The sequence below is a fragment of the Neovison vison genome, chromosome 2 (genome assembly GCF_020171115.1).
Source record: "Neovison vison isolate M4711 chromosome 2, ASM_NN_V1, whole genome shotgun sequence".
NCBI classification, from domain to species: Eukaryota; Metazoa; Chordata; class Mammalia; order Carnivora; family Mustelidae; genus Neogale; species Neogale vison.
In genome coordinates, this window is record NC_058092.1 from 19,005,216 (window position 1) to 19,020,449 (window position 15,234).

The 15,234-nt window shown below is 50.9% G+C and overlaps 1 protein-coding gene across 3 annotated transcripts in view; it reads left to right on the top strand.

Annotated features, from left to right (window-relative positions):
- Positions 1 to 15,234, top strand: part of MAN1C1 (mannosidase alpha class 1C member 1) — a 146,062-nt gene that overhangs the window by 52,218 nt on the left and 78,610 nt on the right. For all 3 annotated transcript variants that reach the window (XM_044237479.1, XM_044237478.1, XM_044237477.1), the window contains exon 2: positions 1,623 to 1,719. In XM_044237479.1, coding sequence (XP_044093414.1) covers positions 1,623 to 1,719 — 97 coding nt within the window. The remainder of the gene's footprint in view (positions 1 to 1,622; positions 1,720 to 15,234) is intronic.

Here is a 15,234-nt window from a genome sequence, read left to right on the forward strand (position 1 = left end):
GCGGAGGAGAGAAGTAGAAGGGTGCCATACAGTGTCTGGAGGGGAGGTGAGAAGTAGAGACAAACACGTGGACCAGATGGGTGGTTCTCAGGCGTGGCCTGTGGACCAGCAGGATCGTGGGGGAACTCGTTAGGAAGGCAAGTTCTTGGGCCCACCACAGACCTGCTGGATCCGAAACTCAAGGATGGGGCCGATGGGCTGATTCGGTAAGCTCTCCGGGTGATGCTGATGCCAGCAAAGTTTGAGAACTAAGGACGGGTGGAAGGAGGGATGGTGGTTGTGGTTTGGAGGACCGGATTGGGTTTTTAGAGGCTGAAGAGGGCAGAGGACTTGTGCTTGTCAATCACATGCTGTGGCAGGTCAGAAACAACATTTCCAGCTACTTTCTTTCACATAAACCTTTCAGGATTAGGGGTTAAACCTTTCAGCAAAACAGCCCTTGGTATCCCCATTTCCAAGAGAAGTCCACTGAGGCTCAGAGACCTTCAGTCACTTGCCAAGGTCAAAGAAGAGGTGAGGGGCGCACACAGACGGCCCTGGCCTTGAACCCTGTGTTCTTTGCAGTAAACCAGCTACCTCCCCAGGCACCAGGCCCCCAGCTGTGCCTCTGCTGCTGGCCCCACTGTTGCCCAAGCGGCCTGCCATGCAGAGGCGAAAAGGCAGCACTCTAGAGGGGTGAGCCAGGGGGCCAGGGGAGCAGGACTGAATGTCCATTCCTCTAGCCTCCAGGCTAAGTGCATCTGGGGAACCAAGGTGCTGGCGTGATGTTCCCTAGAAACTGACATAGTTTCCTTAAAGTACTAAGAACTCATGCACGGACTGCGGGACAGAGTTGATAAATATTCATTGCTGCCTACCTGTGCCAAGACTTGTGCTGGGTGCTGTGAGGGAAACTGAGGCAGGCATAGTTTCTGGCTTTGAAGAGCTTTTGGTTCATAGCCAGGGAAACAAAGCCTGATAAGTGATTGGCTGGGGTGCTGGGGAACCTGGGATGGCCAGGGTGGGTCAAGCCAAGTGTCAGAAAGGTGCGGAGAGACTTGTGGCAACGTTAAGGGACAGAGCAAAGGCTTTAGCGGGGGTGGCAGACCTAAGGCTTCAGAGCCACAGGGCATGGGTTCAGTTCGTAGCACTCTCACTGACTCTCTGGCTAACCTTGGACAAATTACCTCGTGTCTTTCTTTGCCTTGTCTCCTTATCTGCAGAATGGAGTCAACCACCCCTAGTTCAGGGGTTGTTTTGTACCAGGCATCACCCTGTGAGTTGTTTCCTTCCTTTCAGAGGATAGCTTTAGGCCAGAGCAAAGCAGGAAGGCTTCATGGAAGAGAAGCCTTTTCCCTTTGGCCCTGAAGGATAGCAAGAATATATTTATTGCTTTTTGTGTCTCCTCTGAGGAATCCGTGGGTAGACTCTGGACTCTGGGGTCGTCTGAAGAGAATGACCGTTCAGGCAGCTGTCACTGTGAACAGAATTATGTGACAGAGAAAGTGGTCTTCTTCAGGTTGGAAGATTATTATTTTTTTTTTATATAGCTTCGAATCCTGTTGCAGAGGGCAAAGCCAGTGGCCAGTGCCCGCAGTTGGGAATTACCACACTCAGGTTCTGTTTCCTGCTTTCTCTTACAGATGATGCAGTTTGCCTGGCGCAGCTACAGACTTTACGCCATGGGGAAAAACGAGCTCCGACCACTCACAAAAGACGGCTATGAGGGCAACATGTTTGGTGAGTTGGTGTGGGCGAGGCCCACAGCCCCTCTGCTGGTTGAGTGGAATTCAATTTTGGCTCTTCCTCCCCAACCCCCTGCTGAGCTGTGTTCCTATTTCCCCAGACTCGGGGCTTCCAAGTCTGAGTTCCTTCTGGGCTCTTGAGGTTTCTGAGCCTTTTAGATTTGGGGGAAGCCAACACAATTCCCTCTCACTTTATACTCTTTGTACACACTTAGCATCTGTGTTTTGGAGCAAACACACTTGGACGTGTGACTGGGGATGGTGAGGAATGGAGACCTGTTTCCCAGGAGCAGGTCTGGGGTTCTGAAGGACACAGAGGACTGGGTTTGACTCCAGTCGCCCAGGTATAGCTGTAAGACGATCTCGGGGGGGCTCATGAGAAACGGAACCGGTTTTTGATGAGGTAGGCACGTGTGCCGCCTTTAGGGTCCTGCGGGTGGGTCTTGCACACCCCGCCGGTGGATGGTCAGGACTGTCGCTCATCAGGGAGTGTCACAGGCACTGCCTTGTGTTGGCAGCACTTGTGTGACCTGCCGCCTCACTTGCTTGTATCTCTTCCATCTCCAGCCACGGGTTCTCCTAACTCGAGAGCCTCTCTCAGCTGGACAGTCTGTAGAGTGCCTTATTGTGGGCATGGCCTCACATTCCAAACTTAACACCCTTCCAAGTCGCCAGCTCTCCACTCTGCAGGCCTTTCTCCAGAAAAGATGCCGGAGGCAGCCTGGCCTGCTTCTTCCCTGAGAGATGGGAGCTGTCCGGGGCTAGAGATGGAAATTCACCCTCTGTGTTCCTCACTCCTTAGAGACACAGGTCCCTGAGGTCCAGAACCAAAGAGCCAAGTCAGATGAAAAGTCCCAGGAAAATCTTCAAGGGAGATTTAAAGGGATGGCCCCTACGTGTATGGTCTTGTGAGAAGTGCCTGTGTTCCGGGAAGAGGGACACGTGACCTGCCTTCCTCCCTCTAACCAGTCAGCATCACATCCTTTCTGGATGGTCTAATAACTCACTCGCCTTGGGTGTGTGTCTGTGTGTCGTGTGAGAAAGAGAGATTTTCAGTAACTTCTTTCATTTTTCAGTTTATCATAGGAACATAGGGAAAAAGAAAAGGTATCAAAGAGTGAAAAACAGACAAAAAATAGCTCATTCTGCCACATACATGCAACCTCTGTTGACCTCTTGTTCATTTCCTTCCCATCTTCTCTGTGCCTTTTTTCTCCTCGATATACAATTTTATGTTCTCTCTCTCTCTGGCTTAATGTTACATCATAAGTGTTTCTCCAACTTATTCAAATTTGTCATAAAGGATGGCAATTATTGCAGGGATATGCCATAATTCATTTAACCATCCTGCTAATGTTGGACAGAAGTCGTTTCTAATTTTTTGCTATTAAAAATAATTCAGCAGTTGTCATCTTTGTGCATAAAATGTTGTCTTTGGATAGATTCCTAGGGAGGACTCCTGAGTCAGAAGAGAGAAAGGCAGATATTTCTTTAACCTCAAGTATGAGATGTGTAGAGTCTGGCTATCTTCTCTGTTTGGAACATAGACCTTCCCGATGTCCCACATTAGCCCTGGGGAAAGGGGCCAGCGTGGGTCTCACCACAGTCATTGGAGCTTTGGCTACCAGTGTGAATCTGGGATGGAACCACGGAAGATTCCCCTACCCTTCTCGCTGACAGTTTGCAGATATCCAGGGGATTGGTGGAAGTCAGGGGAGGCTGATTCCTGAAACTGCACAGCCCGGGCATAGCTATTGCTTGGACCATCCATGGGGCAGAGGGAACACCATGGGGAGCACTATGGGTAGGACTAAGCCAAGTCCCATTGTGTGAAATTCCTCGGGGCTGTCCTTTGCATCTCGATTCTTCAGTCCCTTTTCAGTCACCGGACCTGATGGAGAAAGTGTGGGCAGCTAGAACAGTGGAAAGAAACTTGGACTTTGAGTCCGAGGTACCTGGGTACAAGTCCTCACTCTGTCCTGAGCTATCTGTGTAGCCAAGCCTGAGTTGCTTAACCTCTCTGGGCCCCTGCTCATTTGTCCTTCATACTGGACTACTGTGAGAGCACGTATGAACATGCAAAGGGCCCAGTATGTGTCAGTGGTTTACGATCGACAGTATAATACATGCAGTCAGCAGTTGCCCAGGTGAGCCCGTGGGAAGTCCTGAGGTCTCCTCGGTGTCCATCTCCCACAGCAGCCGCTCCCCTGGGTGCCAATCCTCCCATGCCTCTAGGAGTCCTGGCAGCGTCTTTCCTGTGCAGCCAGCAAAGAGGGCGCAGTGGGCGGCTGGCACCTGGGAAAGGTTTAGTCTTTCACTCAACAAATGCTTATGGACCACTTTCTGGTCCATAAGCTGTGGGACCTTAGGCAGGGCATTTCTCCGTGAGCCCGAGTTTTTCTGCACAGTGGTACTAATGAAAACATCAGACTTGTAGCCCAGGGCCTGCCTGACACACAGAACCTACTTAATAGGTAGTAGCTGTGACTGTGGTTACCCACAAATGTGTCTTATGAGCCAGAGGCTTATGAGAATGCACCCAGAGGAGGAGCTTCTAGTTTGGGGTGGAGCCATAAGGGGCTTTGAAGCCAGACTATTCCCAAAGATAGAAGGAGGTGAGCTAACCTGGGTTAAGCCGCTTGTCACCCTCCCCCTTCTTTTTCCAGAGTCACGTAGGCTGCTAGGTGGCATCATTGCTGGGCTCTGGCCGCTGCCATCTTCAGTGACTTCACTACAGACTGAGCCCTGCCAGGAAGGCCAGGTGGCAGCAGCGCACCCCCGCCTGACCTGGCTGAGCTGTTCGGACATGGGCTCACCAGGGCTGAGAGGGGTGCATACGGGGAAGAGTCATGAGTTCACGCTGGTGTCTGGCTTTGCAGTGAGAACATCAGATGCCGAGCTTGGTCTCCTGTGTAGCATTTCACCAAATTGAATTCCGCTCCCAGCTGCCCATGCACCCCTCGCTGAATCCGTTCTCACTCCAAGAATGAGACTGCCGAGTGATGTGTCTCTTGAGCCAGTTTTTGTATCCTTCACAATTCAGAGTCAAAGAGGCTTCCATTTTCCTAACCACGAGCTCAGCAGGTCCATCAGAAAATGTTCCCAAGCCCCTCGTGCTGCGAGCAAGGCCTTAGCCTGCTCATTGCCTTGTGGCCCAGGCCATGGTGGCTATCTGCCTTGTTCCCCTTCCTCTGAGAGGTCGCTCCAGTTGTCCCTGTTAGTGTCCAGCCAGGTGGTGGAGAGAGTTTGGACTTTGGATCTAAGCAGGCCTGAGGAGAACCTCTGTGTTGCCCCTTAGTTGCTCTGTGGCGTCCCACTGCGGAGTGGGGCAGAGACTCCCACCTCCTGGGCGGTGGTGACAGACTAGAGACGGACTGAGGCCTCGCCTGCAGCCAGGTCCAGAGTGGGCACTCGATGGCAGCTCTCTGACCACTAGTAAGTCACAGGGTCAAATCTGCCAGTCGCAGAATGCCTTCGGGGAGGGGAGGGAGCAGAGCCAGCGGTGACGCGGCCGCCCAAGTGCCACAAAGCATGATGGCTCAGTACACAGAGGCCCAGCTTCCTCACCTGCAGAAGGGCCTGCTGCTAGGACTGGGGAGGACACTCAGTAAGCCAGCTGAGGAGCTTGGACTCGGGCCGATGGCTTGCGTTTGCATGCTGCTGTGCCACTTCTCAGTTGTGTGACCTTGCGCAAGTTTCTTAACCTTTCTGGGCCTCACGGTCCCAGCTGTAAAGTTGGGACCACAATGCTTCCTACTCACAGGATTGTTTTGAGAACTACATGAGCTAAGACATGAGAAGTGCTCATATTCATGTCTGGCATTCTTCAAGTCAGCTGCTATGAGGGTGACCTCAGGCTCTTAGGACAGTGTGTGCCTCTCTCACGTTGACTGGAGCGTGTCCAAGACCCCCGGATCCAAGGACCCACGTGAGGGTTCCAGGGCTCTGCAAGACCAGATCCCTCCTGTCCTGTTGCCCAAGCCCTGGAGTGCCCATGGCAGGGATCGTGGGTGGGCAGCCCACCGGTAGGCAGTGTCCTGTTCACTCCTTCATTTAAGCAGCTTGCAGAGGAATTTTTAGGCAGGGAAAGGTTAAAGTTCAAGGCCATGGAAAAAATCAGCCTCCTGCCAGGATAAGAGTTTCCGGGCGGGTAGTAAGTGACACCTTGCACTGGTGCCAGCTTCCAGCCCTGAAGCACTTAAAGAGCATTAATCCTCCCAAGAAGTCATAGTGAGCCCTGATAACTTCATCTTCCCTTGGCAGCAAGGAAAACCAGCAGGGCACAAAGCCTTGGGAGTGAGTGCCTCCAGAGAGGGTGAAAGGGTTTCAAGGCAACTCCCACTCCTTCCTCTGAGTCAGGGAGAACCAAGGTCAGAGAGCGGAAGGGACTTGCCCAAGGTGACACAGCACGTTAATTACAGGACTGGGGACTTCGACTCTGGTGGCCTGAGTCCCAGCCCAGTGCTCTTTGCATCACCCAGTCTGAGATTAGCTAAACTGACCGAGGCCAGATTGTTGAGATGCAGGCCTATGGTCATGGCCAGATGACCACTAGGAGCTGGAAATTTGCAGAGCTTCAGAGGGAGCAGACTACCAGGAGATGTATGATTTGGGGGCCGAGAGCCCACCCACTTCCTGTACCTGCATCACACCGGGCACTGTAGCTATATTCTCTCGTGTCCTACTCACAGCCCTTATAAGGAATGTATTACCCATTTGATCCCCATTTCACAGATGAGGACTCTGAGGCTAGGCAAGTTTTAGGACTTGCTTAGTCACACTCTTATCAAGCAGAGACCTGATCATAAGGCTGTCAAACTTCAAAACCCAGTCCATAAGCCACTGTGCTGCCCTGTCCCCCAGTGGCCATATACAGTGGCCACAGAGAAGGGAACAGGGCAGAGGGTTGGTCTCAGGGTTGGTGGGGCTGCATCTTCTGCTCCCCTGCCCTGACGGAAGCCCAGAGAGGACACACACTTCCTAGGTCTGCAGCCACGCTTCTCCACGCATCATTAGTTAGTGGACATCGGCTGAGTACTCAGGGCTTGGAAAAAGATTCAGATGTTCCTCTTTTCTCCCAGCATAGGAGAATACCTTATCCCCACCCAATAACCTGAAAACACAGAATCGCAAAGCATGCCATTGGCTGTCAGTACGAGGAGCCGAGGGAGTATGGTTTTGAGAACCATGCCTGCTTGAGTTTGAATCCTGGCTCTGCCAGTCGTGAGTCCTGTGCCTGTGGCCCAGTTTCCTAATCTCTCTGCACCTCAGTTTCTCCATCTGTACAATGAGAATAATCCCTCTTCACCCAGCAGTTGGGGAGATTAGATAAAATTCACGTGCGGTGCCTGCCCGCATGCCCCCACGTCCCCGTCTTTGTATACTCGTTAACCATAAGCTACTGCCGTTATTACTCTATTTCTTAAAAGAATACTTGGGAAAACAATTATATTCCAAGGAAAGAAACAGTGCCTGGCACATAACACATCGTGGGCCTCCAATACATATTTTGGAATGAATGAATTGCCCACCACTGTCTCTGCGTGCCCTGTTTCCCCTTAGCCCTTTGTTCTTGGTTTGGCTGGGAAGGGCTGGATCTGGCTTTGTTCTCTTCCTCTCGTTCTCTTCAGCGGCCTTGACCTCCTCCTCTGTCGCAGCGAGTTTAGAATCAGCAGACTAACCCCGGAAGAGCAAGGGTCCTGCTTAGTCAGCAGATGTGCTTCTCGGGCGTCTTCTCTGTGGAGCTTGGAGGAGCTCGCGTGGTCTAGCCGGCCTGGGAGGACTGTGAGAGCCCCAAATTGGATTCCGCCTCTGCCTTGTGAATCCCCGATAGAACTGCCAACCAAATCCCCGTTTTGAGGGATGATTTATGGCCTTGGGTGAGTTAAGAGGCGAAATGAACACAGCATGATTTTCAGATCACAGGCTGGGAATGTTCGGCCTTGGCAGGGAGAAAAATCATCTTTGCCTTGTAAACGGAGCAAATATGATGTTGAAGAGGGAATAAATCCAGGTCCCAAGATGTCACTTTTACAATTGCTTTTTGGCGTGTGACTTAGTAGTGCCTTCTGCAAAATGCTCACAGTCTCCTACACACACACCCCAGTCTGCCTGGATCTTTCTGTGGGGGTGAGAGTTACTCCACCAGCATGGCTGCCTAGGGAACTGCACGCTTTGCCAGAGAGACCGTTCGCGAAAACCACCTGCTTCTGCAGTTTCCCCAGAACTCCATGTTGTTTCCACGATCTCGAAACCTGTTCCTGGGAGGCAGCCCTTTGACGTTAGAGGTACGCCTGGGGTCAGATCCTCAGCATTTACCAACTGAGCGAAATTGGGCGAGTCACAAAATTCCCCAAACCTCAGTTTACTCACCTGGGAAGGTGGGGGCAGGGTCAGGTCACCCCAGTACCCTGCCTGGCATGCATGCCCCCCCTCCTGGTTCCTCCCCCCCTTCCCCTGCTTTTGGGTAACAGAACGCATTGACTTCTCTGGCTGAAAATTGCCATATCCACTTTTATGAGTTTGGTTGTTTTTCTGAAAAAACAAACACCCAGTTTCCATCCATCGTTCTTGGGAAATCGTCATCAGGCCATGTCGCTCACTGATTTTTAGCAGGCTGTGGTGCACATTCCTGACCCAGGCTCTGGGTTTGTTTTGAGAAAGAGCTGTCGTCTGCGTCGGAAGTGGGGATGTTGCTCATCCTTGCATAGAACGGGTCAGGCGTAAGGGCATCGAGCAAGCCTTCCGGGGAGTCACATGTTTTGGGAGCCATGGCTGCTCCATCCAGAGGCTGGGGGGTGCTCTCAGAGCACAGAGGAAATGGATTAGAAGCACCGGTCACTGGCAGATGGGCTTTTAGCACGAGGAGGGTAATGGGATGAAAATATTGACCCCACATGTGAAGGACAGGCAGAACCGGCAGTTGCCAGTCAGATGCTATGGCATCTGGGGGAGGGGGGTCTCCCCGTGGCCTTGGATGACATGTCCATGATTTTGCCTGCCACCACCTCCTAAAAACCAGAAAGCCCCTCAGGTCACATGGGTAATTATTGGAGCAAAGCACTCCCCTCTGAACTAGCCTGCTGGATGTTCCCTCTCTCATGCCGCTGACAGTTCAAGGCATGAGGCTGCCTGCACCCTCCTCCCGCAAAGATTTTTTTTTCTTCCCAAGCACTTTCTAATTAAGATGCATCTCGGCTGTTTTCTTTTTCTTTTTTGTTTAAAAGGCTTCCCACCAGCACAGAGCATAATTTATTTCTCTAAAAACTATAGTAGCGGGTTGTTGTAAAAAGAAAACTCGAGGTCAGGAGCCTCGGGTCCCCATCCCAGCCCTGGCGCCAGCAGCCGTGTGAGCCGGCGGCCTCCTTTGGGCTTCGTCCGGTCTTCAGTACAAAGAAAGATGCCCATCCCCTCTGTGATTCCTGGTGGGTTAACAGGCTGATTTCTTCTTCTTCTTCTTTTTTTCTTTTTCCGCCTCTGAGAGGCTATTTGGGCTGTGCTGGTTCTTTTGAAATCTGAAATTTTAGTAGCAAGTCTTGTCCCTGTCAGGGAGAAGTGAGTCAGGGTATCTATTCCCAGAGCAAGTCGCTGGATGCCTGAGATGATTCATATAGAAAGTGACATTCCCTCCTGGAGGCGGGGTGTTCCCACCCACTTTCCAAAGACCTTGCCTTCCTTGGAAACAAGGCTGAGCCCACAGCAGACAGCCAGCCCCCTTTCTCTTCGCACCACATTGATGGCAAGCACTTGCCAAATTTCCCAACAAACTCAGTGACAAATAGGTATGTGAATTCGCAGAATCTCAGACTGTCAGTGCCAGTTGGATTCTTTGAAACCATCTGGTCTGATGTCTGGAGGATGGGGAACGAGGCACTCAGAGGGACAGGGACTCTCACAAAAGCCTGACAGCCAGGACTCAGCCCTGGTCTTTTCACTTGAGCCTCTTTTTTTTTTTTTTTTTTTTTTTAAATGACCTTTTAAACACTGAAATGTAACTTAGATCTTACCTACAGCAGAAGGCACAATCCCACTGAGTTTTACAGATGGGTACAACCTGTTGCTATGCCGCAGATCAAGGTAGCATTTCCCAGACCCCACAAGGTCCCCTCGGGCCCCTCACACTCAGCCCCCCAAAAGCCGCTGCTATTCTGACTTTTGTCGTCTTAGATTAGTTTAGTCAGCTTCAAAATTTCGCACCAGACTTTCTATACTCTTTCATGGTTTGCTGCTTTTCACTCATAATTCTATCATAAACAGGAGTTCACTCCTTTACAAGTTTACCCACCCATTCTACTGTTGTTGGACATTTTTATTTCCAGTTCGCGGCAACTGCAAGCAAACTCCATACCCATCAGCAGCCTCTCTCTCCAGCAATCCCTCTCCTGCCAGCCCTTGGCAACCGCTGATCTACTTTCTTTTCCTACACAGATTTGCCTATTCTGGACATTGCATATGAAAAGGAACGTATGATATCTGGTCTCTTGCAACTGACTTCTTTCCATGGGCCTCATTTTTCATGGTTCCTCCGCACGGTGGAATGTACCGGTTCCTCATTTCCCCTTACTGCCAAATAATATCCCGTCCCGCGAGTAGACCATATTTTATTTATCCTTTCAGCAGTTGATGGACATTTGGATTGTGTCTGCTTTATATTTTTTATTTTTTTGGCTCTTCCGAATAATGCAGCTCTGAACATTCATGTGCAAGTCTTTGGGTGGACGTGGGTTTTCATTTCTCTGAGGTGTCTGTCTAGGAGGGGACTGGCTGGATCACGTGGTAGCTCTGTGTGTAAACTTCTGAGCAAATGCCAGGCTGTTCTGCACAGTGGCTGTGCATTTTACATTCCCATGGGGAGTACTTGAGGGTTACAGACACTTTCGTACACACTTTTTGGTGGAAACGAGCAGCCACTTACACTGGGATTCACTCAGGATTTGAACAGCTGGGTCATACCATGTTGGTATGTTGAGCTTTAGTTGGATGCTGCCAGTCTTGCCAAGTGGAGAAATGGATCAGCAGTCGCACCGGCCATCAGGTGGGAGTTCTAGTCTCTCCATTATCCTTGCCAACGCTTGCTGTCATCAGTATGCTTCGTTGTCGCCTCCTACTGAATATTTCCCTCTTAATCAAGATGCTGCACTCGGGGCACCTGGGTGGCTCAGTCAGTTAAGTGTCTGCCTTTGGCTCAAATCATGATCTTGGGGTCATGGGATGGAGCCCTACATCGGGCTCCCTGCTCAATAGGGTGTCTGCTTCTCCCTTTCCCTCTGTCCCTCCCCCACCGCTGTGCACTCTCTCTCTCTCAAATCAGTAAATAAAGTCTAAAAAAAAAAAAAAGCCACACCCTTTGTTCAAACCCTGAGCTTCCCAGGCATGTGCTCCCTGGAGCAGAGCTGTCCTGCACTGCCCCTCAGCCCTGGTCTGAAAGGGTCCCTGCTCTTCCCACCTCAACCTAGGTGTGAATTGGACCTCCCAGGCTGGCTGCCTCAAGGGCTCTTTGTAGCAGGAGGAATGGTTAGCAAAGTCTTCCTTCATTACCCCGTCCCCATGCTATCTCCCAGTACCATGGGGCGACCTCTCTGCTCCCCAGCCCACCCCAGCCATAACACACAGGTCCAAAATGGTGTGAACTGGACCTTCTTTAGTTCTGTTATTATGCCAGGAAGGGGGTTGTAATGAAGAAAATGTTGACCTGGGGTCAGAAGACTTGGAGTCTCTGAATCCTGGCCCTACCAACTCACTGGACAGGGGTTACCTTTCTTTCCTGAGCCTCAGTTTTTCTCTTCTGTGGAATGCGGAGGTTGACATCCCATAGGATTGTTACTAGGATCTTATGAGACTACTAACTTACCTGTCTGTGATTGTTCAGTGCCTATATTGTGCCAGACACTGTTCTAGACACAGGAAGCAGCAGGAAGACATCCATGTAGACCACCCAGGCTAGTGGGGAAAGAGATATATGAACTTGCAGTTTCAATTCAGGTGGTACAAGTATAGTAAGGTACTCACACCGAGAGCTCTTTAATTCCTTCTTGGAGCAATGGGCTTCAGAAAGTTGAAGTATGAAGGCAGAAGCATAAGAGAGGGGTCATGGGCACAGAAACACAAGTGCAACAGCCTAGAGGGGAGATTGAATGAGATCATGGCCTCTCGAGGTCTAAAAGATGTCCGGTGTGGCCAGAGCAGGTGGGGATGTGGTAAGAGACTTTATGCAAGCAGTACTGGTGTAAAAATGGTGTCCCCTGAATGTAGCTCCCTGGTGTTTTCTCCCCATCCTAAACCTCAGGAACCAGGAGACCTGGCTTCTAATTGCTTCTCAACCACCAGTCTGCTCTGTGACCTAGGCGAGGCCCATTCTCTCTCTGAGCTCATTTCCCCATCATACGGTGTGAGCCTCTGGCATATGGACTCTCCTGTGGCTTCTAGGTCCTAAAATAGTGGGTGATTGGGCTACTTTGGGTTGTTTCACCCTGGCTGATGTAGGTCTGGTGTGGCTGAGTGGGCAGCAGGCTCTGTGATGGGAGCAGAGATGTGGCACCAGCCACTGGTGAGGACCCCGCAAGGGTTGCTTCTCTGGGCTGGGGGAGCCTGGACTTCACTCCCCATCCCCCTTCCCTGTCCCCCCCCCTCCGGGGGGGTGGGCTCTCAGGCTGGCAGATCAGTTCCCTGCTCTCCCCAGTCATGAGAACCAGGCAGGAATCAATAGGAATTGTTGAAAACCTCTGAAGGGAGCGTGGAGGAGGACAAAGAGACCCGGAAGTGTGTTGTCAGCACAATTTAGGGCTAATACTCAAGTTTGTTTTTCTTTTCATCAAATCTGAAAGGCAGTTTGAAATCCACGGCTCCTGTTTTGTTTTGTTTTTTAATGACTGGATAAAAGCACAATTGCATTTTCTCCCCCAATAACTTTGAATTCTGGGAATAGACCATGTGGGGATAATTGCTGTTGTCTAATCCTGCCGATGGCCAAGCAGATGATTGGGGCAGGGAGGAAGGGAGCCACAGTGGCGGAGGCCCTCTTGCCTGCTCCTTACCCAGCCAGCACCGCTCAGCTCCCCAAATAACACTGTTCCTAAAATAGCAGTTGCCCAGAAATGCATCTGGATGTCGTTTTGCAACAAGTAACTGATAGTGCTGTTGGGGACAGGCAGAGTTGGGATTATTTAAGTCTTAATTCAGTTCTGCAACTTTGTATCAAGGACCTACTGTGTGCCAGACTCCCAGCTGGGGATGGAGCCAGGAAGAGGGTGCAAAACGAGCAGGATGCCATGAGCTGGTTGGAGAGAAGACCAAGGCCATCTGCCCATGCTGCCAGGCAGGACACGTGCCTGAGTGACTTGGCTGCAGGAGAGGGTGGCAGTACCCAAGGAGAGCTGCCGAGCAAGTTCCTGACACTATTCGAAAAGTTCCCATAACGTTCCCCACATTTCAGTGCTGGCAGATGACAAGGCTGGTGCATTTGAGAAGAGTCGTATGGGAGGGTTGGGGGTAGAGTTTGCCAAGTGTCAATGAGGTCTCTCTTACAGGTGGGGCAGCAGCACGGGCCAAGCCTAGGAGGTCACGCTGAATAGAGCATGGGTGCTGAGACAGAAGTGGGGGCACTGCAGTGGGTGGAAGGAAGCAGGTTTGGAGGGAAGAGTCCTGGTGCTGGCATCTGGCACCCAGCACCCAGCACCCAAGATGTCCCCCGTACAGGGCTGACTTCTTCATTAGACACAGTGCCTACAGCTCATAGAAGTATTGTAATTTTAATTTCTCTTAAAATCAGAAGACAAAAATATAATAATGAACCTAGCCTGGGTTATATTCATTTTTATACAAATGCAATTGTAAAAGATTTTTTTAGAAGATTTTATTTATTTATTTGAGAGATAACTGGAGAGAACGTGAGCTGGGGGTGGTGGGGGAGGGGTTAGAAGGAGAGAGAGAAGCAGACTCTCCGCAGAGCAATGAGCCCAACGTGGGACTCGATCCCAGGACCCAGGGATCATGACCTGAGCTGAAGGCAACCAGTTAGCTGACTGAGCCATCCAGGTGCCTCTAAAAGATCATTTTTAATATATTTTTTATGGAGTTGGGGCCCACAAAAGTCATAATGTAGCTCTGTTTCTGTGTCCTTTGCCAGGGGAGGGTCCCGAAAGCCTGCTACCACTTGGACTTGGTGGGAAAAATTCCTTCCTTCTCATTGTTGTTTTGAAAGCTGGCGCAGAAACAACTCAGGGGCCGGGGCCGGAAGGGCGTGTCCCCAGGTGCCCACCTTCTCGAGTTTCATGTCCCCCCCCTCCGCCCCCTACCTCTTTGAAGTAGGTGTTGTGATGACGAGCACACTGAGATTTTGAGAGAAGCAACTTGCCCAAGCCTGCAAAGAGCTGGAGCTGCAGCTCCAACCCAGGCTTGCCTGCCTCCAAAGCCGGCACGTCCGGTTTCCTCTGCCGCTGGAACTGGGAACCCCCTGCGGGCCAGGACTTCCGCGTAATCTGCCCTGTGCGTCCCTGGTGTGGCACCGACCCAGCCGGTGCTTTAGCGGTATCCAGCGGTAACGGTGAATGCAAAGAAGGGTCCGTGTGTGTGCACCGATTAGAAGTGATGAGGGAGCAGAAGGCTAGCTCAGGACAAAGCACGAGTTGACGCCCTACCCGCCCCACTCCTGAGTGGGATCTGTGTGACATTCCTCCAGGAAGTTCCCAACTGGCTTAATGTTAATGCCTTTCTAGAGGGAAGAACAACCTTAGCTTGATAATAGCAAGGCCTCCAGTATCTTGTAAGTCCTCCTTATCATATGAAAATTCTTTTGAAAACCTCCCTTTTTCCTTATCTCCTTCAGCTCCAAAGTATACAGTCAGCCATTCCGCATAACCCCAGTGTGTCTCTTTCTGCCCTTGGGTCCTGTCCTGTGCTTTAATAAAACCACCTTTAAAAAAAAAAAAAGAGAGAGAGAGAGAGATTTTATTTATTTATTTGAGAGAGATCGACAGAGAGCGAAGGAGCTGGGAGGAGAGGGAGAAGCAGGCTCCCTGCTGAGCAAGGAGCCCGAAATGGGACTTGATCCCAGAACCCTGGGATCATGACCTGACCGAGCCATCCAGGTGCCCCTAATAATACCACCTTTTTGCACCAAAGACGTCTCAAGAATTCTTTCTCGGCCTTTGGCTCCAGACCTCACCCCACCAAACCTCACCTATATCCCAAAACTACATCAGAAGGAGGCTGTGACATTTTTTTTTAAAAGATTTTTATTTATTTATTTGGCAGACAGAGATCAGAAGTAGGCAGAGAGAGAGGAGGAAGCAGGCTCCCTGCTGAGCAGAGAGCTAGATGCGGGGCTCCTGGGATCATTACTTGAGCCAAAGGCGGAGACTTTAACCCACTGAGCCACCTAGGCACCCAAGGCTGTGACATTCTTATTTTGAAACTGCTCAGCCTTTGTCCATTATATCCCTCTTCCCTGCATTGAAAGGAAAGCCAAAGTATTTACATATCTTTCCCAAACTAAGGAGGACAAAATCCCAGA